General features: G+C 40.8%; 6 protein-coding genes across 6 annotated transcripts in view; all 6 read right to left on the minus strand.

The window, feature by feature from the left end:
* The window catches only part of LOC306919690 (protocadherin beta-15-like), a gene marked incomplete at both ends in the record, with an annotated part of 333762 nt that overhangs the window by 258114 nt on the left and 49386 nt on the right, over nucleotides 1-26262 (minus strand). The window lies entirely within an intron of this gene.
* LOC306926987 (uncharacterized protein) lies at nucleotides 422-14524 on the minus strand (the record flags this gene model as incomplete). The annotated part of the gene is made up of 4 exons (XM_079506553.1): nucleotides 422-1320; nucleotides 9412-10877; nucleotides 11001-11059; nucleotides 12161-14524. The coding sequence occupies 4 exons, from the start codon at nucleotides 14522-14524 to the stop codon at nucleotides 422-424; spliced, it is 4788 nt and encodes a 1595-aa protein (XP_079362679.1).
* Nucleotides 3019-4437, minus strand: LOC306926995 (FAS-associated factor 1-like; the record flags this gene model as incomplete). The annotated part of the gene is made up of 1 exon (XM_079506565.1): nucleotides 3019-4437. The coding sequence occupies one exon, from the start codon at nucleotides 4435-4437 to the stop codon at nucleotides 3019-3021; it is 1419 nt and encodes a 472-aa protein (XP_079362691.1).
* Nucleotides 15366-18063, minus strand: LOC306927004 (protocadherin alpha-3-like; the record flags this gene model as incomplete). The annotated part of the gene is made up of 2 exons (XM_079506578.1): nucleotides 15366-15422; nucleotides 15676-18063. The coding sequence occupies 2 exons, from the start codon at nucleotides 18061-18063 to the stop codon at nucleotides 15366-15368; spliced, it is 2445 nt and encodes an 814-aa protein (XP_079362704.1).
* LOC306927013 (protocadherin alpha-7-like) lies at nucleotides 19400-21826 on the minus strand (the record flags this gene model as incomplete). The annotated part of the gene is made up of 1 exon (XM_079506586.1): nucleotides 19400-21826. The coding sequence occupies one exon, from the start codon at nucleotides 21824-21826 to the stop codon at nucleotides 19400-19402; it is 2427 nt and encodes an 808-aa protein (XP_079362712.1).
* Nucleotides 21992-25898, minus strand: LOC306927020 (protocadherin alpha-8-like; the record flags this gene model as incomplete). Its single annotated transcript, XM_079506598.1, has 2 exons — nucleotides 21992-22012; nucleotides 23526-25898. 2 exons carry the CDS (start codon nucleotides 25896-25898, stop codon nucleotides 21992-21994), a joined length of 2394 nt encoding a protein of 797 aa, XP_079362724.1.

Below are 26262 nucleotides of genomic sequence, written 5' to 3' on the forward strand. Positions count from 1 at the left end.
CTACATTCTAAAACGGTCTATTTTGGAACAACATATTCCTTGTTTAGAAAATATAAAAGGAAGTCAACTATTCAGCACCATGGACAGCGTTAGTCAATACAGCCATACACAGCTGGGCATATTGAATTGACAGATTCAAGTGGAAGTTATACGTGGATATCTATAGTAAATAATGTTAAGATCAATGCATGCATTTAGTAAATAAAAATCACACCCGTGTGAACTGAGTGGTGTAAGGTCTTATATAGACTGATCAGCTGTGGTCTGACGTAATGTCTGACGTAATGAAATCACACCCGTGTGAACTGGGTGACCATAGCAACCGTGCTCATTTTTTGAGCACAGACAGACAGACTAACAAAGCCAGTTGTAGGAGTGGTTTACACCACTCAAAAAATGCACTTGCTCTGGGGAAATAAGATCAAGAAGCTCTTACCTTCTCTTTATTGGGTAAAGTTTGAGTACGACCAAAAGTGTCCCCTCCATTGATACTTATGAGTTCAGCATCTACAGGCGGAAACTGTGCAGGGAAAACCACTACGTCACTCTTCAGTGTGTCTGAGCTGAAACACACGTCATACTGCTGAGTAGATTTAGAGTAAGACCAGCTCCCGTCAGGATGAGTGGTGATCATTGGAGCTCCATACCTACTGAAGCTACTTTCTGTCCTGTGGCATTTGACAGCTATTAAACTGATGAGGCTCAAAAGAAAGATCACAGACACTGATGCAATAGCGATGAGTAAATAAATGTTTAAATCAGAGAAGCTCTCTTCCTTTATCGGAACATGTCTGAACTGAGTCTGAATGTCTCCCGTACTTTCAACCACCACTACATCAATAGACACAGTAGCTGAGAGGGAAGGTTCTCCATTATCAGAAACTAACACCACTAAAGGGTGAGTTGTCAGGTCATTGTCACTCATTCGCCTTTTAGTTCTAATTTCCCCGGTGCTGGTTCCGATTCGGAAGAGGTTTGTTCCCTTTGGCTCAGTGATGTGATAAGAAAGCAGTGCATTGTAGCCAGAGTCTGCATCTACAGCTCTGATCTTGGCCACAAAGTATCCAGCTTCAGCAGAATAAGGAATGTTCTCACTGTTAACAGAGCCGTGTTCAGAATAGGGAGCCAGAATTCCTGGTCTGTTGTCATTCACACTCACATTGTTACTGAGCGGAGGAACACCAGAGTCTGTTGCCTGAACTTTGAACTGGAACATTTTAAACTCCTCATAGTTAAATGACTGCATGCTGACTATGTCTCCTGTCTCTGGGTTGATATTTACCATAGTAGACAGTGGCACAATATAATTGCTACCGTCGTCTATAAGAGAATAGCTTATATGTCCAATTTCATTGCTATCAGAGTCAACAAGAGGCCCATCAACCACTAAAGAATAATAGTTTTTATAATTGGTCTCTAATTTGAATGGTACCTCGTTAGTTGCGTGCATTACAAACGTACGTATGTGCGTACGTACAGACAGAGACATGGTGCATTTATAGATAGATTATTATTACTTGCACAAGCAGAGCACGCAAGTACTGTAATCGGCTGTGTATGTCTGAGTTGTCCACCGGCCAATATAGGGGACCGTACGTTTGGTGATCAGCTGGGTATGTATGTATGAATGTATGTATGTTTGTCGGGGTAAGAATGGTGGTCCCTTATTGGTTGTTGATGGTGATGTAACTAAGGTTGGTAAGGTCAATAACGGGTCTAAAGGATTTAGAACAGCAGTTACATTAGTTAGTATAGCAGTACTTGCGCGCACTGCCTGCGCACAATTATACAAGTTGGCACCTCGAGAGAGTGCATTTCTAGTTATTATTATTATTATTATTATTATTATTATTATTATTACAACTATACTATACTAGTTAATGTACAGCTGATGGACATTATATTACCTGGTACCTATTAACAGGTTTGTTTGTTTGTGTGTTTGTTTGTACATTTGTTTGTGTTTTCTTTTTTTGAGGGGCGCTAGCCCCTCCTATATACAGGTTTAATGTTTGTTTTTAGTTCAATGTTTGTTTTAAAAACGCCATTGACAATGAAGAGAAATTAATGTTTGTTTTGTCCATAACACTTCACACTGGTGTGATTTATTTTTCAACTGGTGGTCTGTGGACCACTGGTCGCCCATGAAGGTCACGATCGTGAAGGTATTACATGTGATCTGTGACCATGAATTATTTAATGCAGGAACTTTTTGAACTATGTCCAGCTTTGTGTCCAGACAAACTTCGTCCTGCACAAACATTAAATCCCATTGACAATAAATGGACAACTTTGAGTGTTTATGTAAACACAAACATTGCGTAACACAAACATTGAAGACGAAGGTGAGGACGCACATTCTGCCGGAATGAGATGAGGTATGATGATGGACGATGATAAGAGTGCCCCTCACTTGATACGGTTGTGATTTTTATTGTTTTGTTTGTTTGTTTGTTTGTTTGTTTGCTTGCTTGAGCTTAATTTCCATTACTTATTATTAGTTATTAGTATTCTGCCTGTGACATCATGTGGGTCAATACATCACCATCAACTAGCGAGCTCGAGCCCACATTGTTTCTTCAGGAACAGTATTTTCTTAGTTTAATAATTTACATTTTTTATCTTTTTGCAAATGCATTTCTCTGAGAGAATGTCCCCCACACACTGTACAACTCACAACGACCAGAAGTCACGCCATGCCCCACCATTCCTAGAAATCACTCCAACAACAGGTAAGAAAAAAACCTAATCTTAACCCTACCCAACACAACAGTGGTCCTCAGATTGAATCTTATCAGGATGGCGGTATAACAATCAGCTGAAAACCCCTATTTTGTGCAAAAAAAGCATGTTCCAAAAAAACAGCTTTGTGTTTGAACATGGTGGTGGGAGTAGAAGTGTACTCGTGTAGTGTATTTTGTCTCTGTCTGCATTGCGTGTGCACCTCATTCATAAACCACAAACCGTGTATCCATCCATTCAGCCAGCCAGTCCACTTCACTGCCTGGAGGTCAACATCTACTCTTTAGCTTCCAGGAACAGTGTCTCCTGAGGAAACAATTTGGCCTCCAGCAGAGTGGACCCTGGATCCAATTGGGTGATATTTCTACGGGGGTAGGTGGTGAGTAGTTTGAACTCCTGAAAGGGGTATCCCTTGGATGCCACAAAGTCAAAGAGGACCTGCAGCTTCCAACTGCCCAGGAAACGCCTTTCCAGGAACTCGCCAAGCGGCGTGCGGATACGTAGCTTGCTAATTGGTTCTCCTTGCTCCTCGATGGGCTCTGGCAATAGTGCGTGTTCCAGTGACAAGCGGATGGCCTCTTTCTTGTCCTCCTGCTCCTTTCTCTCCTGCCCCAGACGAACTTGCTCAGCCTCCTCTCTCTCCTGCTCTTCTCTCTTCTTACGATCAGCATCTAGAGACAGGCGGTATGCTTCATCTTGTTCTCTCTTCACCATCTCCCTCGCTTCACGATCATCCTCATCTTGTTGGTGTGCTGTGAGGATTTCCTTTGCTCCCATTAAGCTCATCATCAGCTCGTCCACTGACGTGTTGCCCTGAATAACATTTAAAACGTCATTCGAGGTGCGCTTGCCCATAATTATGATAAGCAGGGGGAATTGGTCTGTCTTATACATCCGTATAGTCTGTGCCACAACATTACCAAAGTGTCTTGCACACATGGTTAGTAGTCTTGCTTTATTGGATTCTTTTGTGAGGTCCCAGGCCCATGTTATAAAGTTCTGATTCAGATAAGAGACAATGGAATTGGCACACATCACCTGGGAGCAGTAGATGTTGCTTTGGACGCTGTCATCGTTGTGGAGGTAGATGGCCAGCAGTTTTCTGTCTCTATTTGTTCTGGAGAAGGCCTCTCGGGATGCTGACTCCAAAGACCCAATGTAGAACCTTGGATGGACCTCTCCATACCTTGTCAAGAATTCAGCAGTAAAGTGCAATAATGCTTCATCTTCATTTTCACTGTGATCTGGCATCATGGGTTTCTTTCGCAGTCTGAACATATCAGACTCATCCACCCTGAACACTGAAGGGTCGTCAAAGTCATCTCCCTCTCCCTCACTGTCAGTGCTGCTCACTGGGGCTGCACCTCCTCTAGCTGCCTCAGATGCCTCTGAATGTCTATGGGATCCGTACAGGGTGGCGTGGCTTGACTCTCTAGAGAAGTTATTTGGCAAGATCCCATTCGATTGGCTATGGGGTCCGTACAGGGTGGGCTGGCTTGCCTCTCTAGAGAAGTTATTTAGCAGGATACCATTCTCCTGTGGTATCACACCGTTCATAGCTGCCGCTAAATCCCAGTTATTGAGTTCTAGCAGATTGATGGCCTCTGCAATGTTGTCTATTCCAGTGCAAGCCTGAAAGTCAGCCAAAATCATTTCTCGGTCCTTGTGGCCAGTGTGGCAGGTATTGGATGCCATGGCAATGCTAAACCTTGTTCTTATTGTGCACCGTATGTAGATCTCACAGGTTTACAAAATCACAAATATAAAGTAAAATGTTCACTTCAGTTGGCTTCTAACACTTCTTTGGCGATAATAGTCTTCACAAATCCATCATTACACAGACATTAACACAGACAGAATGACACTGATTGTATCCTCCTTTATATATTCAGTAGTGATGTCACTGTGATGTCAGGAGCATTGCTATTGATGTATCTCCATACTCCATACTGTTATCTTACAATAAATGCACAAAATCTCTGTAAGTATACATCTGAAGTTCAAGTATCTCGGAAACCATCCAACCGACTGACTTCAAACGCGATGCGTGCGTTGCCACAGATGGGCCGACCAACGAAAGCCTGGCCTCGAGATAAAGGTTGACCAGAACCGCAGATCCAACTGATACACCCATATATAGGCATATTATGGAGCAGGAGTGTGGGGATTCAAACAATACCCCAAAAGTGAGACCGTGCATAATAGAGCAATGCGATATTTCCTGGGGGTACACAAATTCACGCCAACCCTGGCTATCCAAGGAGATACGGGATGGGAACCCAATGAGGTACGGTGGAGTGTACACATGGTACGTCTGTGGAACAGAATACTGGAGTTCTAACTCTAACAGAATTGTAAGAAAGATACTTGAGTGGGATATTTTGATCAAGGGCACTTGGGCTACAGACATGTACGATATTCTTACGAGAGCGGGTTATGAAGACCATTATTATAATAAACAACAAGTAGAGGTTAAGGTAATAAAATTAATTATTTTTCAAAATATAAAGGATAGATGGGCACTGGACATATGGTGTAAACCAAAGCTCCGTACATACTGTGAAATAAAACATGTCTACGAGACAGAAAAATATGTACTGTATAATCTGTCAAAAAAGAAACGATCCTTGTGTGCCCAAATTAGAGCTGGCATACTTGGTCTGCATATTGAGACAGGTAGATATGTAGGTACGGTGGAGGAGGATAGACTATGTAGTCTGTGTGATCTAAATGAAATCGAAAATGAAATGCATTTTGTTTTTTATTGTCCTTTCTACAACTCTATTAGGGAAAGACTCTTTAATAAGATAGACCCATACCATGAATTTGTATGGTTGGAGGACTTCGAGAGACTGAGGCTCCTGTTTCAAAAGTACACCTTTTCATTTGCCTCATTCCTTGAAAAGGCCTGGTCAATGAGGAGGAGGGCCATTTACATGTAAAATGGCCTTGTTATGTTTATTTTCGTTTTGTTTTGTTTTTTTCTTTTCTTTTTTTGTTCAAATAATATACACATATGTATGAACAGGAAGGACTGTAGTGTCAGTTGTATCCAATGTAATTAGTAAGAGAAATCTATGAAAATCTGGGAACTAAATTGTTACCAAGAAATTTCTTCACCAATGTGTTTCTAAAGGTGTCTAATAACATGTACTAAAAGTTTGAAATTCAACTCCCGTGGGAAATTTGAATTATTAGCATAATATGTGACCATACCCATAACATCCTATATAAGGCAAAAAAGTCCAAATTTCATCATTCTTTAAGTAGCATGTGACATAATGAAACTAGGGTGTTTGCATGATTCTGAATCCATTCCAAGCATTAGTTTTGCACAAAAAACACTCCTTGGGAGGAAAACGGCCACACAAACGTGATGAGGTCAGCACATTTGGTCAAGTGGATATGGCCTAATTTAGCCCAAGGAGTGTTTTTTGTGCAAAACTAATGCTTGGAATGGATTCAGAATCATGCAAACACCCTAGTTTCATATGTCACATGCTACTTAAAGAATGATGAAATTTGGACTTTTTTGCCTTATATAGGATGTTATGGGTATGGTCACATATTATGCTAATAATTCAAATTTCCCACGGGAGTTGAATTTCAAACTTTTAGTACATGTTATTAGACACCTTTAGAAACACATTGGTGAAGAAATTTCTTGGTAACGATTTAGTTCCCAGATTTGTCAAATACCTGATAAAATGCCCTTACTAAATCTGTGAAATGTGTCATATAATCCCATATGGGATGGGCCAAAGTGGCATGACACGAAAATAAATATTTCATTCATTCATTCATTCATTCATTCATTCATATTATGGAAATCTGGTTGTCCAGACCAGAACCACCGATCCTACTGCTATTTATGGTCATGCAGATGGGACCGACTTATTTCAAACTCTGTATGCGCATAGGTGAGGACTCGAGGGAATATGCAGTGTCCATCCCAAGTGTGTGTGTGTGCGTGTGCGTGTCTTACCAACTATATCTCACGAACCGTCTGACTGATCGGACTTAAGGACCACTTCATCCATTTTCAGCTTCATTTAAATGGTCCTCACTATATGTTCATTATTAATTAATTATGATGGCTGTTGCATGAAGCCAATGGCCATGACATCACATTACTATACTCACTCTTGTATAGGTCTTACAGCTTTGTGTTATAGGGGTGGCCTCATCCCCGCTCTATTCTGTCGAGTTTGACCGGCATCTCCAGGCACTTTTTGCTTTCCTGATTTCATTATGAGGTCAAGTATTTTCATTGACTTTCATTATGCTTTCCTTTCATGTTTAATTTGACTTTGTGGGAAGTGAATTAAAAACATTCAACTTTGCCAATCTTCTTGTTTGGACGCTGTAACAATGGCATAATTTGCCTACTCACTCTGTGTCTCAGAGGAGGGCTGAGGACAGTTCAGAAACCTGTCTACCAGTGACATCATTAGTAGGTAGGTTCGGTCATTTAAAAAATATATTTCAACCTTTTGTTATCATAATTGTTTGTAATTGTATTATCATTAATGCAAGAGCAATGTATTCTGTTTCTATATGCTCTTGCATTATTAAAACTAATAATTAAAAACAATAAATCTTACCAAACCTGCCTACCGATGGTTTCACTGTACTGCTCACAGCCCTCATTTGAGACACAAACCAAATAGACAGAAATGGTGAGGACCAATGTTCAAAATGGGTAAAGTGGGCCTCCAAAACCTGGTGTATGGATCATCGTAGTGCCCATTGTTCCCTCTCAAAGACACTGTCCGGACATATTGTTCCCCAGTAACACACAGCAGACATGGAAAGAGTTACATCACAGTGGGTCTCCTACACCTTTATAAAAAAATCACACCCGTGTGAACTGAGTGGTGCAATGTCTTATATAGCCTGATCAGCTGTGGTCTGACGTAATGTCAGTGACCATAGTAACCATGCTCATTTCTGTACGTGGGGCCACGTACAGGTACACACATACATAGACACATAGACACATAGATACAGACAAAGCTGGTTATTGGAGTGGTTTGCACCACTCAAAAAGGAAATTCCATTCCATTCCAATTCATGAAGAAAGTACACCCAAATCAGAATGTTTGCCTAAAATAATTAAGTTCAAAGGAAGAGAATACAAAGCTCTCCTGTGTCTATCTGAAACAAAAGCTCTGAGAAACCATATTAAAGACAGACCCTATGTCTTAAGACCCTAAGATGCAAAAAGGACTATAACTTTTTTAAATAATGCATTTATACGAGGCTGATCTATGCTGTGTGTTATATTCCAAGTGGTACATGTATTAAAAATCACACTCAGCCAATCAAATCATCACACTCCGTGCTGCAAACACACAAACACAAAGGACAGGACAGACTCAAAAATACATAATAAGCATACTAAACATAAAGGGGGAAATTCAAGCAATCAAAATGAGTATTGATTGCTGAAAAATGAGTCACACAACACTTGTTTCTGTCATTATAATGAAGATAAAACATGTGGTAATGTGTATATTGTCTGGGAAGACATACAATTCAGCAACATGGAGTGGCAAAATTCCAAGATTGCAGGAGGACAGATATGAGTATTTCCACTTGATGCCATAACAATCAAGTGGCATTGTGTATTGTCAACTGGGAAATTAAATAAGCAACAACTTAGAGGCCTATACACACTTATGTTCAAAATAAATATGAACTTCATAAATGCAGTTCTTGGAAAAGAAAAAGAAGACAAATGCATAGCAGATAGCTTGTATATATTTCATTTTCTTACCTTCTCTGTATTGGGTAATGTTTGAGTATGGCTAAACGTATCCCCTCCATTAATGCTGATCAGTTCAGCATCTACAGGTGGAAAAGGAGCAGGAAAAACAACTACGTCGCTCTTCAGTGTGTCTGAACTGAAACACACGTCATATTGCTGAGTAGATTTAGAGTAAGACCAGCTCCCGTCAGGGTGGGTGGTGATCATTGGGGCGCCATATCTACTGAAATTGCTGTCTGTCCTGTGGCATTTGACAGCTATTAAACTGACGAGGCTCAGTAAAAAGATCACTGACACTGATGCAATGGCAATCAGCAAATACATGTTAAAATCAGAAAAGCTTTCATCCATCGGTACGTGTCTGAATTGTGTCTGGATGTCTCCTGTACTTTCCACCACCACTACATCAATAGACACAGTAGCTGACAGGGAGGGTTCTCCGTTATCAGAAACCAACACCACTAATGGGTGCGTTTTCAGGTCATTGTCACTCATTCGTCTTTTAGTTCTTATTTCTCCAGTGCTGGTCCCAATTCTGAAAAGATTGTTGCCTTTGGGCTCGGCTATGTGGTAAGAAAGCAGTGCGTTATAGCCAGAATCTGCGTCTACAGCCCTGATTTTTGCCACAAAGTATCCGGCCTCCGCAGAATAAGGAATGTTCTCACTGTTAACAGAGCCGTGTTCAGAATAAGGAGGGATAATTCCAGGACTGTTGTCATTCTCGTCCAGGATAAAAACATTCACAGTCACGTTGCTGCTGAGAGGAGGAACACCAGAGTCTGTGGCCTGAACTTTGAACTGAAACGTTTTTAGTTCCTCATAGTTGAAGGATTGCAAGCTGACTATATCACCTGTGCCTGAGTTTATGTTTACCATTGTAGAAAGTGGCAGAGAGTTACTATTACTGTCTGAAATCGAAAAGGTCAATTGGCCATTTTGGTCAACATCAGCATCTACTGCAGACACAGTTTTAATAATTTCTCCTACTAGACTGTTCTCTTTCAAATAAACATTAATGGTTGGCTCTGAGAAAAGAGGTGCATTATCATTGACATCAGAAATGTATACGTTTACAATACTGATGCTGGAGAGTGGTGGCGTTCCTTCATCAGTAGCTACAATAGTGGCATTGTAATAAGCAATACTCTCTCTGTCAATGGGACCATTAACTACCAATGAATAATAGTTTTTATAGTTGGTTTCTAATTTAAACGGGACATCATTGGTGATAATAGCTTTTACAAAACCATTCTTACCACCATCTTTGTCTAACACAGACACGAGAGCAATAGCAGTACCTAATTTTGCGTCCTCCTTTACTGTACTCAGTAGTGATGTCACTGTGATTTCAGGGGCATTGTCATTGACGTCTATTACCTCTACCAATATTTTACAGTGAGTAGACATCGGGGGCTGGCCTTTGTCACTAGCCTGTGCATGAATCTCAAAAGCAGCATTTTCTTCATAGTCGATTTTACCTTTGACTAAAATGGTACCTGTTTTAGTATTTATTTCAAATATGTCTAATATGTGATTTTGTCCTTTACTCCGAAGAGAGTATTCTATTTCACTATTAATACCCTCATCCGCATCCGTAGCATTCAGAACAATCACTGTTTCTCCTGGTGCAAAATTCTCAGAAATTTGAATTTTGTACAACTGTCTGGTGAATACAGGAGAATTGTCATTAATATCTAAAACGTTAATAATTACTTGTGATGTTCCCGACTTGGGCGGATTTCCTCCATCTAATGCAGTCAATGTTAGTATAATAACGGGTTGTTTCTCTCTGTCTAATGCTTTCTGCAGCACCAACTCAGCAGATACACTGTCATCCCCTTTGTGTACTTCCAAAGAAAAATAATCATTTGGACTGAGCTTGTATGAATTAATATTGTTCTTGCCAACATCCAAATCTGATGCCTCTATTAGTCCAAATTTTGCTCCCGCCAAAGTGCTTTCTGCGATATTAAGAGACTGTAATTTCTCAGAGAAAACAGGTGAATTGTCATTCACATCTAATATGTTGATCTCTAAACGATAAAGCTTCAGTGGGTCGTTTATTACAGCTTCTACGTTTACAGTGCATTTCAAAGCCTTCGCACATAGCTCCTCTCTGTCTATTCTCTCACTGACGTATAGAACACCCGTTTTTAGATTTACCTCGAAATATTTTCTCTTTGATCCAGTAACAACTTGAAACATACGATTTTCCAAATCCTGCACATTGAGATTGAGATCCTTAGCAATATTTCCAACTGATGTCCTCAGGGGTACTTCCTCAGAGACGGAATAGGACAGTTGTCCGGACACATATTCCCAGTAACAACACAGCAGTAAAAGCAAAATACAAGTCACTGAGCTCCTCCAAATCAGTAAAAACATAATGCATCCGTAGTGAACAAAGCATAGATCCAAATTGAATAGAAATGTGAAGAGTAGCCAGGCTACACAGCATCAAATCAGATGCTTTCCACGCAGCACCAACGCGCAACCGTTCTCGTCCTGCTTCTCATCGTAACAAAAGCACCGAGGAGGAACGTTAGGCTATAGACATTGGGTGGAGCTTTAAGTGAACGCCAAGAATGAGATGTCATGGTCTACACTGTCACCATGCGGATAATTGATATAACTACAATATGTAGCTGACAAAATGTATTTCTGTCTGTCCTTACTGAAAACGGTTACGTTTCTATTCACAGATATGTACGAGAACACTCAGAAGTCACAGAACAGTCCGTGTTAAATGCGTTATTTATTTCAGAACCACGGAGAGAACACCAACACGGAATATTGATGCAACACTAACCCGTAAATTACAGCAATATCACTTGGGCCTACTAATGCAGAACAGTGGACAAGTTGTGAATTAGGCCTATAACTTGGAAATACTTTATTTAATAATTCAAGCAAACAAGGTTGTGGCGACACCAATTAATAGACAATAATGTGCCTACTAAATACATGGTGGTCAATTCAACTGAGTGATGCTGCTTTAATTAGTCTCAAAATATTTGTTACGGCATTAGCAGCCTAAAGAAAAATAGTATAAAGATGGACATTTTGTATTTCATGTGCGCATAATCTTTGAAAGCACCACAGAGCATTAATTTCTCACAAGAAAGCGTATACTACAAATCCAGCACCATGGACAGTGGTGATATTTGGAGCAAAAGTGGGTGAAAGAAGTTAGGTAAATCCATATAGTGGCATTGTAGCCTGGTTAATAAACCAGACCGAATCAGCCGTTGGCAAAAAAAAGTTGCCTACCAGCGGATTACGGTCTGGCGAGGCTCAGTAGCACGCCTCTTTCCTACAGCAGAGAACAGGTCGGACCAATCGGGACACGGTATGCAATATAGGCGGGCTTTGGTACAGTGACGTTCAATGCTTGAGACTTTTGACTGACAGTAGCTCTGACCAATTGCGTCAAAGAGAAAATGTTCCCCGGGAAATGAAATCCAAGTGGAGCCAGCCCAGACTGATATACCGCGACAGTGTTGTGTGATATTAGTCTGGCTTATTAGCCAGGCTAGTGGCATTGTGCATTGTTTGGGCAATTGGATAAGTTATACTGCACTTTTGTGTTCAAATCCAGCCTTTTTTCCTTAAATAAATGCAAAGCAGATTTTAAAACATAAATCTTACCTTCTCTGTACTGGGTAATGTTTGAGTGCGGTTAAGTGTATCCCCTCCATTAATACTGATCAGTTCCGCGTCTGCAGGTGGATAGGGTGCAGGGAAAACTACTACGTCGCTCTTCAGTGTGTCTGAGCTGAAACACACGTCATACTGCTGAGTAGATTTAGAGTAAGACCAGCTCCCGTCAGGATGGGTGGTGATCATTGGGGCGCCATACCTGCTGAAATCGCTGTCTGTCCTGTGGCATTTGACAGCTATTAAACTAATGAGGCTCAATAGAAAGATGACTGACACCGACACGATGCCGATCAGTAAATATAGGTTTAAATCAGAGAAGCTCTCCTCCTTTAACGGTACATGTCTGAATTGCGTCTGAATGTCTCCCATGCTTTCAGCCACTACTACATCAATAGACACAGTAGCTGACAGAGGGGGGTCTCCGTTATCAGAAACCAACACCAACAACGGGTGAGTTTTCAGGTCATTGTCACTCATTCGCCTCTTAGTCCTGATTTCTCCGCTGCTGGTTCCAATTCGAAAGAGGTTATTTCCCTTTGGCTCAGTGATGTGATAACTAAGCAGTGCATTGTAGCCAGAGTCTGCGTCTACAGCTCTTATCTTGGCCACAAAGTATCCAGCTTCAGCAGAATAAGGAATGTTCTCACTGTTAACAGAGCCGTGTTCAGAATAGGGCGAGAGAATCCCGGGACTGTTGTCATTCTCATCCAGGATAAAAACATTCACAGTCACGTTGCTGCTGAGAGGAGGAACACCAGAGTCTGTGGCCTGAACTTTAAACTGGAATGTATTTAACTCCTCATAATTAAATGACTGCAGGCTCACAATGTCTCCCGTTTCGGAGTTTATGTTTATCATTGTAGTCAGCGGTATTGTGTTACTGTTATGGTCTAGAAAGGAATAGCTCACCTGGCCGTTTTCACTGACGTCAGCATCTACTGCCGACACGGTTTTAATTATTGATCCTACTGGGCTGTTTTCTTTTAGATAAACGTTAATCACTGGCTCTAAGAAGCGAGGCGCGTTGTCGTTGACATCAGAGACGTGGATAGTAATGAGGCTGGTACTAGAGAGAGGAGGGGTCCCTTCATCAGAAGCTACTATTGTAACATTGTACTGAAAAAAGCTCTCTCTGTCAAGGTGACCATCAACAACCAAAGAATAATACTTTTTATAGTTTTCCTCCAATTTGAAAGGGACTTCATTGATGACTTCACATTTCACTTTTCCATTTTTGCCACCATCCTTATCTAGCACGGAGACAAGAGCAATGGCCGTGCCTAATTTAGCGTCCTCTTTCACTCTGTTCAGTAACGACGTGACAGTGATCTCCGGGGCATTGTCATTGACATCAACCACTTCGATCAGAACTTTACAGTGAGCAGCGACTGGGGGCTGCCCTTTGTCAATAGCCTGTGCACGGATTTCAAAAGCAGAATTTCTTTCAAAGTCAATGTTACCTTTTACCGTAATGGCACCTGTGTGCGCATCAATGTTGAACATTTCCAAAATTCTCTCATTTTTACTCATGGAGAACAGAACTTCACCATTCGTTCCCTCGTCTTTATCGGTTGCATTCAACGTTAGAATAGTGGTTCCAATTGGCATATTTTCATGAACTCGTGTTTTATACAGCGCTGAGCTGAAAACAGGGGCATTATCATTAATGTCCAAAACATTAACTATGATTTCCGAATTACTTGATCTCGGTGGAGATCCCCCATCTACAGCAGTAAGGGTGAGTTTAATAACGGGCTCTTTCTCTCTATCTAAAGCTTTCTGTAACACTAACTCGACAGACACACTATCCCCTTTGTGTACATCTAAGGAAAAATGATCATTTGGACTAATCTTGTATGTGTTTATGCCATTTTTCCCTACATCCACGTCAGATGCATCAATTAATGGGAATTTTACACCGGGTAATGTATTTTCAGGTACATCTATTGTTTGAGATTCTGCCGCAAAAGATGGAGCGTGGTCATTAACGTCTAGGATTTGGACTTCTATGCTGTAAAGCTTTAGGGGGTTATTTATGACAGCCTCTATGCTGATTGTGCATGTGTTTTCATCTGCGCATAGCTCCTCTCTGTCTATTCTCTCATTGACGTAGAGAACACCAGTCTGTAGATTTACCTCGACATATTTTCTTTTTGATCCGGTAACAATCTGAAACAAACGGGACTCCAAATCCTGTACATTGATGTTTAGATCCTTAGCGATATTCCCAACAAAAGTCCCGGGCTTTAACTCCTCAGGCACGGAATAGGAGAGCTGTCCAAACACCGCTTGCCACTCCAGCAGCGCGAGCACTATATACGTAACAATAGAGCTCCTTCTCAGCAAAGACATATTCCATTGAACTTGAACAAAACATAGATTCCTGTGTCCACACGTATGCCAAAAAAATCGAGACGCCAACACGATAACAACTGCGTTAAAATGGCTATAATGACGGATACTTTGTCCTGATACCGTTCTCTCTTGTCCCAATACTCTTTGTGAAAAAAGCCCTATGAAACATCACCATCCTCTAAATCTAGGAGGGGCATCTAGTCTCGAAATAGATAATGCAAATGCTATGGTCTACAGTGTCACCACGTGGTCATGGTTGGAATAACTGTCTGGGTCTACAGTTCATCAAGAAGGGATTGAAGTGCTCGAGGTGAGTTTTCAGACCTTGGTGGAAACTGGGGAGTGAGTTTGCAGTCCTGACTGAAAGAGGTTATTTATTCAACCGTTTGGGAGCCAGGACAACACATTGTCGTATTAGGGAACAAATGAGCAGTGTAATAAATCGGCTGTAATGTAAGGAGGATAACATTATAGACAAACAATTGATACTTAGTGTCCCCATTTTCAATATAATACGTGTAGCACACAATGCAGATTGATACTGAAAAGTAGGCCCTATGTGTCTATGTGGCTTTTAGTTTTTCAGAATAAAAAACTACACTTAAAAAATTAGGCTTTTAGAATTAATACAATCTCCATTTCAGTCAGTCGTTCCCAATGGCTGTCAAACAATCATAAAGTAGCAATTTATTAGTTTAAAATAGTCCAGATTTGTAGTTTCAGCAAAAAAGACTGACGGGAATGAGAAGGTTTTGAGATGAAAAACAAAACATCTGTATTATCAAAGCAAGTAGATGATGTCAAATGAAGTTCATTCATACACTTCATGGGCTTGCTTTCAGAACCACGGACAGCGGCCAACCAAAGTCACTTTGGTTTGCCACTGTCCTTGGTTCTGAAAGCACAAAGTGTTTAAATAAAATGAGTCAATTACCCAAACAGTACAGTATCACAATAGCAGCTTTGATTTTGTTTGTGTCGATATATTTGAAGACAATAATCTTAATTCGTGGTTCAGGGCTATTTAAAAATAGCTGGGTTGGGTTTTATTTCTGTTGACAAAATGGAATGTTAAAACGTTTGCATCGAATTGTCATTAAAGCATTAGGCCTATGTGTCGAAGGAAAATAATATCACATTGATCTTACCTTCTCGTTATTGGGTAAAGTCTGAGTCCTGCTAAAGGTGTCGCTTCCGTTTATACTGATTAGTTCCGCATCTACCGGAGCAAACGGACCCGGTGCAGGGAAAACCACTACGTCACTCTTCAGTGTGTCAGAGCTGAAACACACGTCATACTGCTGAGTAGATTTAGAGTAAGACCAGCTTCCGTCAGGGTGGGTGGTGATCATTGGGGCCCCGTATCTGCTGAAACTGCTGTCTGTCCTGTGGCATTTGACAGCTATTAAACTGATGAGGCTCAGTAGAAAAATAACTGATACAGACGCGATGGCGATCAGTAAATACAGATTTAAATCAGAGAAGCTTTCGTCCTTTATCTGTACATTTCTGAACTGAGTCTGGGTGTCTCCAGTACTTTCAACCACCACTACATCAATAGACACAGTAGCCGAGAGAGACGGTTCTCCGTTATCAGAAACCAACACCACTAAGGGGTGGGTTTTCAGGTCATTGTCACTCATTCGCCTCTTAGTCTTGATTTCCCCGGTGCTGGTTCCAATTCGAAAGAGGTTATTTCCCTTTGGTTCAGACATGTGATAAGAAAGCAGTGCATTGTAACCAGAGTCTGCATCTACAGCTCTGATCTTGGCCACAAAGTATCCAGCTTCAGCAGAATAAGGAATGTTCTCACTGTTAACAGAGCCGTGTTCAGAATAGGGCGAGAGAATCCCCGGACTGTTGTCATTCTCATCTAGGATAAAAACATTTACCGTCACATTGCTACTGAGAGGAGGGACACCAGAGTCTGTTGCCTGAACTTTAAAATGAAACGTTTTTAACTCCTCATAGTTGAAAGACTGGAGACAGACTATATCTCCCGTTTCTGAGTTGATGCTTACCAATGTAGGATGAGGAAATGTGTAACTGTTACTTTCTAAAAATGAATATCTAACCTGGCCATTTTCACTAATGTCTGCGTCAACTGCAGACACCGTTTTAACAACTGTCCCAACTGCACTGTTCTCTTTCACATAAACATTAATTGCAGGTTCCAAAAAGTGAGGTGCGTTGTCATTTACGTCAGAAACCTTTATAGAAATAATACTGGTGCTCGATAGAGGAGGGTCCCCCATGTCTGTAGCTCTAATCGTTATATTATATTGGGGGAAGTTCTCTCTGTCTAAAGGTCCGTCAACTACTAATGAATAATAATTCTTGTAGTTTGTCTCCAATTTGAATGGAATGCCCTCATTTATATTACAATTAACTTCGCCATTCTTGCCTCCATCTCTGTCATTAACTGAAACTAGTGCTATTGCGGTACCTATTTTAGCATCCTCTTTCACTGTGCTTTCCAATGACGTCACGGCTATCTCAGGAGCATTGTCATTGAGGTCCAACACTTCAACCAGAACTTTACAGTGAGTAGACATCGGGGGCTGACCTCTGTCACTAGCCTGTGCACGGATCTCAAATGCAGGATGTTCCTCAAAGTCCACATGTCCCTTAACAGATAGTGCGCCTGTGTCTTGGTCAATTTCAAATATCTCCAGTATATGTTCCTGTTCTCTTGTGCTAAGTGTATAAGTGATCTCTTTATTAATCCCTTCGTCTGAGTCTGTAGCATTCACAATTATCAGGGTTGTCCCAACTGGCACATTTTCATACACACGTGTCTTATACAGCGTTTGACTAAATACTGGCATGTTGTCATTAATGTCTAAAACATTAATTATAATTTCAGAACTGCCAGACTTTGGCGGAGAGCCACCGTCTATGGCTGTTAGCGTAAGCCTGATCACAGGTTCTTTCTCTCGGTCCAAAGCTTTCTGCAGTACTAATTCTACGGACACACGCTCACCTGATTTAATAATTGCCAGTGAAAAGTGTTCAATAGAACCGAGTTTGTATGTGTTAATGCCATTTTTTCCGACGTCTGCATCGTATGCTGGCAGTAGATGAAATCTTGCACCGGGCAATGTGCTTTCAGCGATGTCAATTGTTTGTGACTTTGCAGTGAAAGATGGAAAATGATCATTGACATCTATGATATTGATTTCAACACGATATAGTTTAAGAGGATCATTAATCACAGCCTCTACATTTACATTGCATTTTGGAGCCTTCGCACAGAGCTCCTCTCTGTCTATTCTGTCGTTGACGTAGAGAACACCAGTCTTTAAATTTACCTCGAAATATTTTTTCTTTGATCCAGTCACAATCCTAAACATGCGGGAGTCCAAGTCCTGTACATTAAGGCTTAGATCCTTTGCAATATTTCCAACTGAAGTCCCCGGATTTACTTCCTCAGAAATGGAGTAGGAGAGCTGCCCGTACACGGTTCCCCAGTAAAACTCCAACAGCAGAGGCACCAAATATGTCACAGCAGAACACCTTCTACTCGATAGAAACATAATTCCATCCGTTGCGAAAAAAATAATTGCATTCCAATATCCAGATCCAGAATCACATCAAATCATACATACGAACAGCAAAATACAGGCTACGTATTTATGTTTATCTTTTCCAAAGCTAAATAAAAAGACACCCAGACATTGTTCTCGCTTCTCTCCCGATTCTCTTTGTGAAAAGCCTTGAAAAATAATATCATCCTCTCTACATTTGGGAGGGGCATCGAACGTCAAAAAACAACCTAAAATGCTATGGTCTACAGTGTCACCACGTGGGTATTTGGCAAAACTGCATTCAACTCCATGGGTCTACATGGCAATCATTATCATCATATACCTGGAATGCTAACTAAAGGAAAAAAGATAGAACGCATGTATCACATGCAGAGTTGTATTTGATCACAATATCATATTGGATGCAACAAAATGACCCGTTTATAGTATTTTGGTTGACAATCAAAGAGTAATGCAAAAAGCCAGAATAAAAAAAATGCCTAAAAGTGCAAATTGATTCTTTTGAAAAAGTCATTAACACAAACTACACCGCTTGCGCCCGCACGCACGTAATCTCCATTCTCCCCCAGTTGTTCAAAGTATACAAAAGCACACATCCTGCCCGTTTGAAAACTTTCAAATACAGGCGGCTTTCAATTGTATGAAAACGTTTTTATGTACAAGCCATGGCTGTTTTTAAATTTCAGAACTTTTTAAACTGGCATAAAGTAGCGATTTATTACCTAATAAAGTGCAGAGTTTGTGCAGCTATAATGACAAATAGATAACATGAGAGAAAGGATCAGAATATAGAGAGAAAGGAGCACAAAACTGATTTTGTTATACGTTCAACACAATTAACAGAGCCAGAGGAAATCTAAAGAACAGTGCTCATCAGTCAGCTCGCTTTCAGCACCACGGATAGCGGCAAAATAAATACACACAAAGCCAGCCGATCTTGAACTGCATTTTTAAATAGGCTTAAAAGTTAACATGACACTCTTATTTTCAATAAAGCAGGCAGCAAACTCATTGTTGTATGCTGCTTTAGGGGGCGCACACAGTTCCATAACATAAACCCAAAGCATCCCCATATATCCCATAACACACAGGTCTTGTACAATAAGGTATGTTAAGGGCTCATTAAGACAAACGATGCCTTTCGACATTTTCAATAGGCTACAGTAGGTATGCTGCTTGTAGTAGCCTAATTTAGGGATATTGTCCAAATAATATAAGGTCATGAGATGCAAGAAAAAAATGAACAATAGCCTACTACATGTAACATTCATTTTGATGTCAACATACAGCCTATATGACTCAAACTAATTTCTAATGGAATCATTTAAAAATGTTTGAACTTTTGTGGTTGAGACTGAATACATATGTATCTTACCTTCTCTGTGTTTGGTAAAGTCTGCGTCCCGTTAAAAGTGTCGCATCCATTTATACTGATTAGTTCCGCATCTCCAGGTGGAAATGGGGTGGGAAACACCACTACGTCACTCTTCAGTGTGTCTGAGCTGAAACACACGTCATACTGCTGAGTAGATTTAGAGTAAGACCAGCTCCCGTCAGGATGGGTGGTGATCATTGGGGCTCCATACCGACTGAAATCGTTGTCTGTCCTGTGACATTTGACAGCTATTAAACTGATGAGGCTCAATAGAAATATCACTGACACTGATGCAATTGCAATCAGTAAATACAGATTTAAATCAGAGAAGTTCTCCTCTTTCGACGGGACATGTCTGAACTGATTCTGAATGTCACCAGTATTTTCAACCACCACTACATCAATAGACACAGTGGCTGACATGGATGGTTCTCCGTTATCAGAAACCAACACCACCAACGGGTGAGTTTTCAGGTCATTGTCACTCATTCGCCTTTTAGTTCTGATTTCTCCGGTGCTGGTTCCAATTCGAAAGAGATTGTTTCCCTTTGGCTCAGAAATGTGATAAGAAAGCAATGCATTGTAACCAGAGTCTGCGTCTACAGCTCTGATCTTGGCCACAAAGTATCCGGCTTCAGCAGAATAAGGAATGTTCTCACTGTTAACAGATCCGTGTTCAGAATAGGGTGAGAGAATTCCGGGACTGTTGTCATTCTCATCCAGGATAAAAATGTTCACAGTCACGTTACTACTGAGCGGAGGAACACCAGAGTCTGTGGCCTGAACTTTAAACTGAAACGTTTTTAAGGATTCATAGTTGAATGACTGCAGACCTATAATATCACCCGTCTCTGCGTTTATATTTACCATTGTAGAGAGCGGCAGCGAGTTACTCTTGCTGTCTAAAAATGCATAACTCACATGACCGTTATCTTTTATGTCAGCATCTACTGCGGACACTGTTTTAAATATTGTTCCTACTGGTCCGTTTTCTTTTACATAGACATTAATCACTGGCTCTAAGAAGCGAGGCGCGTTGTCATTTATATCAGAGACGTGTACCGTAATAACACTGGTGCTGGACAGTGGTGGATTACCTTCATCAGCAGCTAAAACTGAGACGTTATACTCAGATATACTCTCTCTGTCTAACGGTCCGTCAACCACCAATGAATAATAGTTTTTATAATTTGTCTCCAATTTAAAGGGAACTTTATTTGTGATATGACATTTCACGTCACCGTTCTTGCCACCATCTTTATCGAGGATTGACACAAGTGCAATTGCGGTTCCTGGTTTAGCATCTTCATTCACTGCGTTTAGTAATGATGTCACGGTGATCTCAGGACTATTATCATTGAGATCCACCACCTCCACCAGCACCTTGCAGTGAGCCGCAAACGGGGGCTGGCCTTTGTCACTGGCCTCTACACGTATCTCAAAAGCTTTTCTTTCTTCAAAGTCAAGTTTGCCTTTTACTGTAATTACACCGGAGTGAGGTTCAATTTCAAATAAATCAAGAACGTGGTCTTGGTCTTTGCTTCTGAGAGAATAATGTATTTCCCCATTTAGGCCCTCATCTGCATCGATGGCATTCACAGTTATTATTGTTGTACCCCGTGGCGTGTTTTCAGGAATTTGAGCTTTATACAATAATTTAGTGAATATAGGAGGGTTATCATTAATGTCTAAAATCTGAATAACCAGCTGTGAGGTTCCAGACTTTGGAGGACTACCTCCATCTACAGCGGTCAATGTTAGATTAATAATAGGCTGTTTTTCTCGGTCTAAAGCTTTCTGTAGTACTAACTCGACAGACGCACTGTCTCCTTCTTTATGCACAGCCAATGAAAAGTGTTCGTTTTGACTTAATTTGTACGTGTTGACTGCATTTTTCCCAACATCTGCGTCAGTTGCCTCAGACAATGAAAATTTCATTCCAGGCAATGTACTCTCTGCAATGTCTAAATTTTGTGATTTGGCTGCAAATAAAGGAGGATTATCATTTATATCTAAAACGTCTACATCAACACGATAAAGCTTTAAAGGGTTGTTTATAACGGCCTCTACACTTACTGTACATTTCAGTTCCTCTGCGCACAGTGCCTCTCTGTCTATTCTATTATTGACGTAGAGAACACCAGTCTTCAGATTTACATCGAAGTATTTTCTGTTTGATCCGGTAACAATCTGAAACATGCGGGACTCCAAATCCTGTACGTTGAGGTTTAGATCCTTAGCGATATTCCCAACAGAAGTCCCCGAGTTTACCTCCTCAGAGACGGAGTATGAGAGCTGTCCGTATACCGCTTCCCACTCCAGCAGCACGAGCACAAAATATGTCAAAATATAGCTCCTTCTCGTCGGTAAAGACATAATTCCATCCAACGTGAACCAAACATCGATTCCACTAGTATATGCACATGCACGTATCTGGAGTATTCCAGACTAACAACACATATAGGCTAGATCATGTGTTTTCTCAAATAAAAACAGAAAACGGTCCCTGCCACTGCTTCTCTTTGTGATAAGACTATATCATCATCCTCTGATTCTGTGTTTCTGGGAGGGGCATTGAGCATAAAGCAAGAGTCCCAAATGGTATGGTCTAGAGTGTCACCATGTGGTCATTTTAAATAACTGCGTTCAATGGTCTAATTCAATGCCAATTACTGTCCTGAACCAATTGTGCAATGCCTAGAATCAATCATTATGGACAGGAGGCATGTATGTAAAAACACACACACACACACACACACACACACACACACACACACACACACACACACACACACACACACACACACACACACACACACACACACACACACACACACACACACACACACACACACACACACACACACACACACAGCGCCAATATAGTATTGTGACGTGTTGCAACATGCTTTCAGCAATGCCGATGTCGAAATAAAAGAGTATAGAACACGAAAACTGAAACCAAACTGTGCTAAGGTTATAAAATTGTGACTTATATGTTGCAAAATAAGCAGAGCCAGAGGATTATGTAAATCATTAACAGTGTTCATACATTGGCTGGCTTTCAGAACCATGGACAGCGGTCAATCTTGCAATGCATCACTGTGGATGCAGATGTCACATGTATGGACAATGTTATCTGAAATTCATTTTTCAATGGGTTATGAATACAAAATGTCCTATAGTATATATATATATATATATATAGCAGTGGCACCCATGTTGTGGTTCCACTCAAAAATTCCACGTCAATAAATATACCTTTTGGAGCATATGAGTGTGCGGAAATGAAATGAAATGATTACTATATTTACCCAGGGTATCTGGGCTAAGCTCAAGAACTTGTTTCCAGCCAGGCCCATGCTCATAGAACATTTAATCGTAGTGGTTCAATGCCTTGTTCAAGGGCACTTCAGCGGTGGTAATTTTAACGTGTCGGACCGCTGATTTGAACTGGCGACCTTCCGGTATCAAGACCGCTCCGCAATCCGTTCGGCCACCGCTGCCACAGGGTTCCCTTCTCTTTTCCTATGTCGTCAATAAATATACCCTTTGGAGCATGAGTGTGCGGGTTCCCTTCTCTTTTCCTAGTCCACTCAAAAATAGGCCATGCAATGATCCCATAGGCCTATATAGATTCCTAAAAAATATGTATTATTAATTGCTTTTGGCCTAAAATCAAGCCATCCAGATTCCTGGTGAATCATGACTATAAAACCTTTGATTCTGTGGGGCAAAAACTAAAAGAAAAAAATCTATTTGATATAGGCTAATACATACCCTTTGTTTAGCGGTTTGCCAAAGGTGTTATAACACCTTTGGACACGTTATAAGTGTTCATATATGCATGCTTTCAGCACCACGGACAGTGGCCAATCTAAGAATGCATTACTGCTGAGGCAAAATGCATACAATATAACATGGAAAATATACCTGAAATTATTTGTATGGCCTCAATATTACATGTTTTATAGTCATAATTATATCATACTCGTGTTTCTATTTTTGGAGAAATAAACAGTGTAGAAACCTTTCATTGTATATAAACCACTATTTGTAGAAAGACAATAAATACGTTTGATCTTACCTTCTCTTTGTTTGGTAAAGTTTGAGTCAGGCTAAACGTGTCGTTTCCGTTTATACTGATTAATTCCGCATCTACAGGTGGATAGGGCGCAGGGAAAACCACTACGTCACTCTTCAGTGTGTCAGAGCTGAAACACACGTCATACTGCTGAGTAGATTTAGAGTAAGACCAGCTCCCGTCAGGATGAGTGGTGATCATTGGGGGGCCATACCTGCTGAAATCGCTGTCTGTCCTGTGGCATTTGACAGCTATTAAACTGATGAGGCTCAGTAGGAAGATCACTGACACTGATGCAATAGCAACCAGTAAATACATATTTAAATCAGAAAAACTTTCATCCGTTATGGGTACATGCCTGAATTGAGTCTGAATGTCTCCTGTATTTTCAACCACCACTACATCAATAGACACAGTGGCTGACAGGGAGGGTTCTCCGTTATCAGAAACCAACACCACTAAAGGATGAGTTTTCAGGTCATTGTCACTCATTCGCCTCTTAGTCCTGATTTCCCCGGTGCTGGTTCCGATTCGAAAGAGGTTATTTCCTTTTGGTTCAGATATATGATAAGAAAGAAGTGCATTGTAACCAGAGTCTGCATCTACAGCTCTGATCTTGGCCACAAAGTATCCAGCTTCAGCAGAATAAGGAATGTTCTCACTGTTAACAGATCCGTGTTCAGAATAGGGTGAGAGGATTCCGGGACTGTTGTCGTTCTCATCCAGGATAAAAACGTTCACGGTCACGTTGCTACTTAGTGGAGGAACACCAGAGTCTGTGGCCTGAACTTGAAACTGGAACGTTTTTAACTCCTCATAGTTGAAAGACTGCAGGCCGATAATATCTCCAGTTACTGTATTTATATTTATCATGGTAGACAGCGGTAAATAATTACTGCCAAAAAATGAATAGCTCACGTCGCCATTTTCATTGATGTCAGCATCAACTGCAGACACGGTTTTAATAATTTTTCCCACTGGCCCGTTTTCTTTTACATACACATTTATCACTGGCTCTAAGAAGCGAGGTGTGTTGTCATTGACATCAGACACGTGTACCATAATAACACTGGTACTAGACAGTGGTGGACTCCCTTCATCAGTAGCTAACACTGAAACATTATATTGAGATGCACTCTCTCTGTCTAGCGGTCCATCAACTATCAATGAAAAGTAGTTTTTATAATTTGTTTCCAATTTAAAGGGAACCTTATTGGTTATGTGACATTTAACGGCACCGTTCTTGCCACCATCTTTATCGAGGATTGACACAAGTGCAATTGCTGTTCCTGGTTTAGCATCTTCATTCACTGCGTTTAGTAATGACGTTACGGTGATCTCAGGGCTATTGTCATTTTGGTCTAGCACTTCCACCAGCACTTTGCAGTGAGCCGCCATCGGGGGCTGGCCTTTGTCACTGGCCTCTACACGTATCTCAAATGCTGTTCTTTCTTCAAAGTCAAGTTTGCCTTTTACTGTAATTACACCGGTGTGAGGTTCAATTTCAAATAAATCAAGAACGTGGTCTTGGTCTTTGCTTCTGAGAGAATATAGTATTTCACTGTTTAGACCCTCGTCTGCATCGATGGCATTGACAGTGATTATTGTTGAGCCAGGGGACGTGTTTTCGGGTATTTGAATCTTATATAAAGATTTATTAAATATCGGTAAGTTGTCATTAATGTCTAAAACATGAATAACAAGCTGTGAAGTGCCAGACTTTGGAGGACTACCTCCATCTACAGCGGTCAGTGTTAGATTAATCACAGGCTGTTTTTCTCGGTCTAAAGCTTTCTGTAGCACTAACTCGACAGACGCACTATCTCCTTCTTTATGCACTGCCAAAGTGAAGTGTTCATTCTGATTTAATTTGTAGCTACTGACTCCATTCCTCCCCACATCGGCATCGGATGCCTCTGATAAAGCGAATTTTGCTCCTGGCAACGTGCTCTCTGCAATGTCTAAATGTTGTGATTTGGCGGCGAACAATGGATAATTATCATTTGCATCTACAATATCTACATCAATGTGATAAAGCTTCAACGGATTATTTATCACGGCTTCCACACTGATTGTACATTTCAGTTTCACTGCGCATAGCGCCTCTCTGTCTATTCTTTCATTAACGTAGAGAATGCCAGTCTTTAGATTTACCTCGAAATATTTTGTCTTTGATCCAGTAACAATTTGAAACAGACGAGTGTCCAAATCCTGCACATTGAGGTTTAGATCCTTAGCGATATTTCCAACAGAAGTCCCCGGGTTTACCTCCTCAGAGACGGAGTAGGAGAGCTGTCCGGTCACCGTTTGCCAGCAGCACTTCAACAGCACGAGCACAATATATATCCCAATAGAGCTCCTCATACTCCATAGAAACATAATTTCACAATTTCCCACAACGTGAGCAACTCATAGATCCAAGCTGAGAATTTCAAATAAAATAGGCACAGGGAAGATATTTCTCCATTTGAACTGTCTATAAATATATAGTATGACGATGTATTCATTTCCTCGCCTCTCGTCTCTTTGCAACAAAGACTGAAGAAATGTCCAACATCTCTGAACGGGAGGGGCTTAGACATGCCAGATAGCAGCGCTCACATCTATGGAACAACACTGGCGCCATGTGGTTAAAAGGCTGATGCGCAAATATCATTTCAGCAACGTTTTATATAGCCTGAATGATTATTACACTTAGTTGGACAATTATGTGCATTGATAGGATATG

Source organism: Electrona antarctica (genome assembly GCF_951216825.1).
Source record: "Electrona antarctica genome assembly, chromosome: 1".
Lineage (NCBI taxonomy): Eukaryota > Metazoa > Chordata > Actinopteri > Myctophiformes > Myctophidae > Electrona > Electrona antarctica.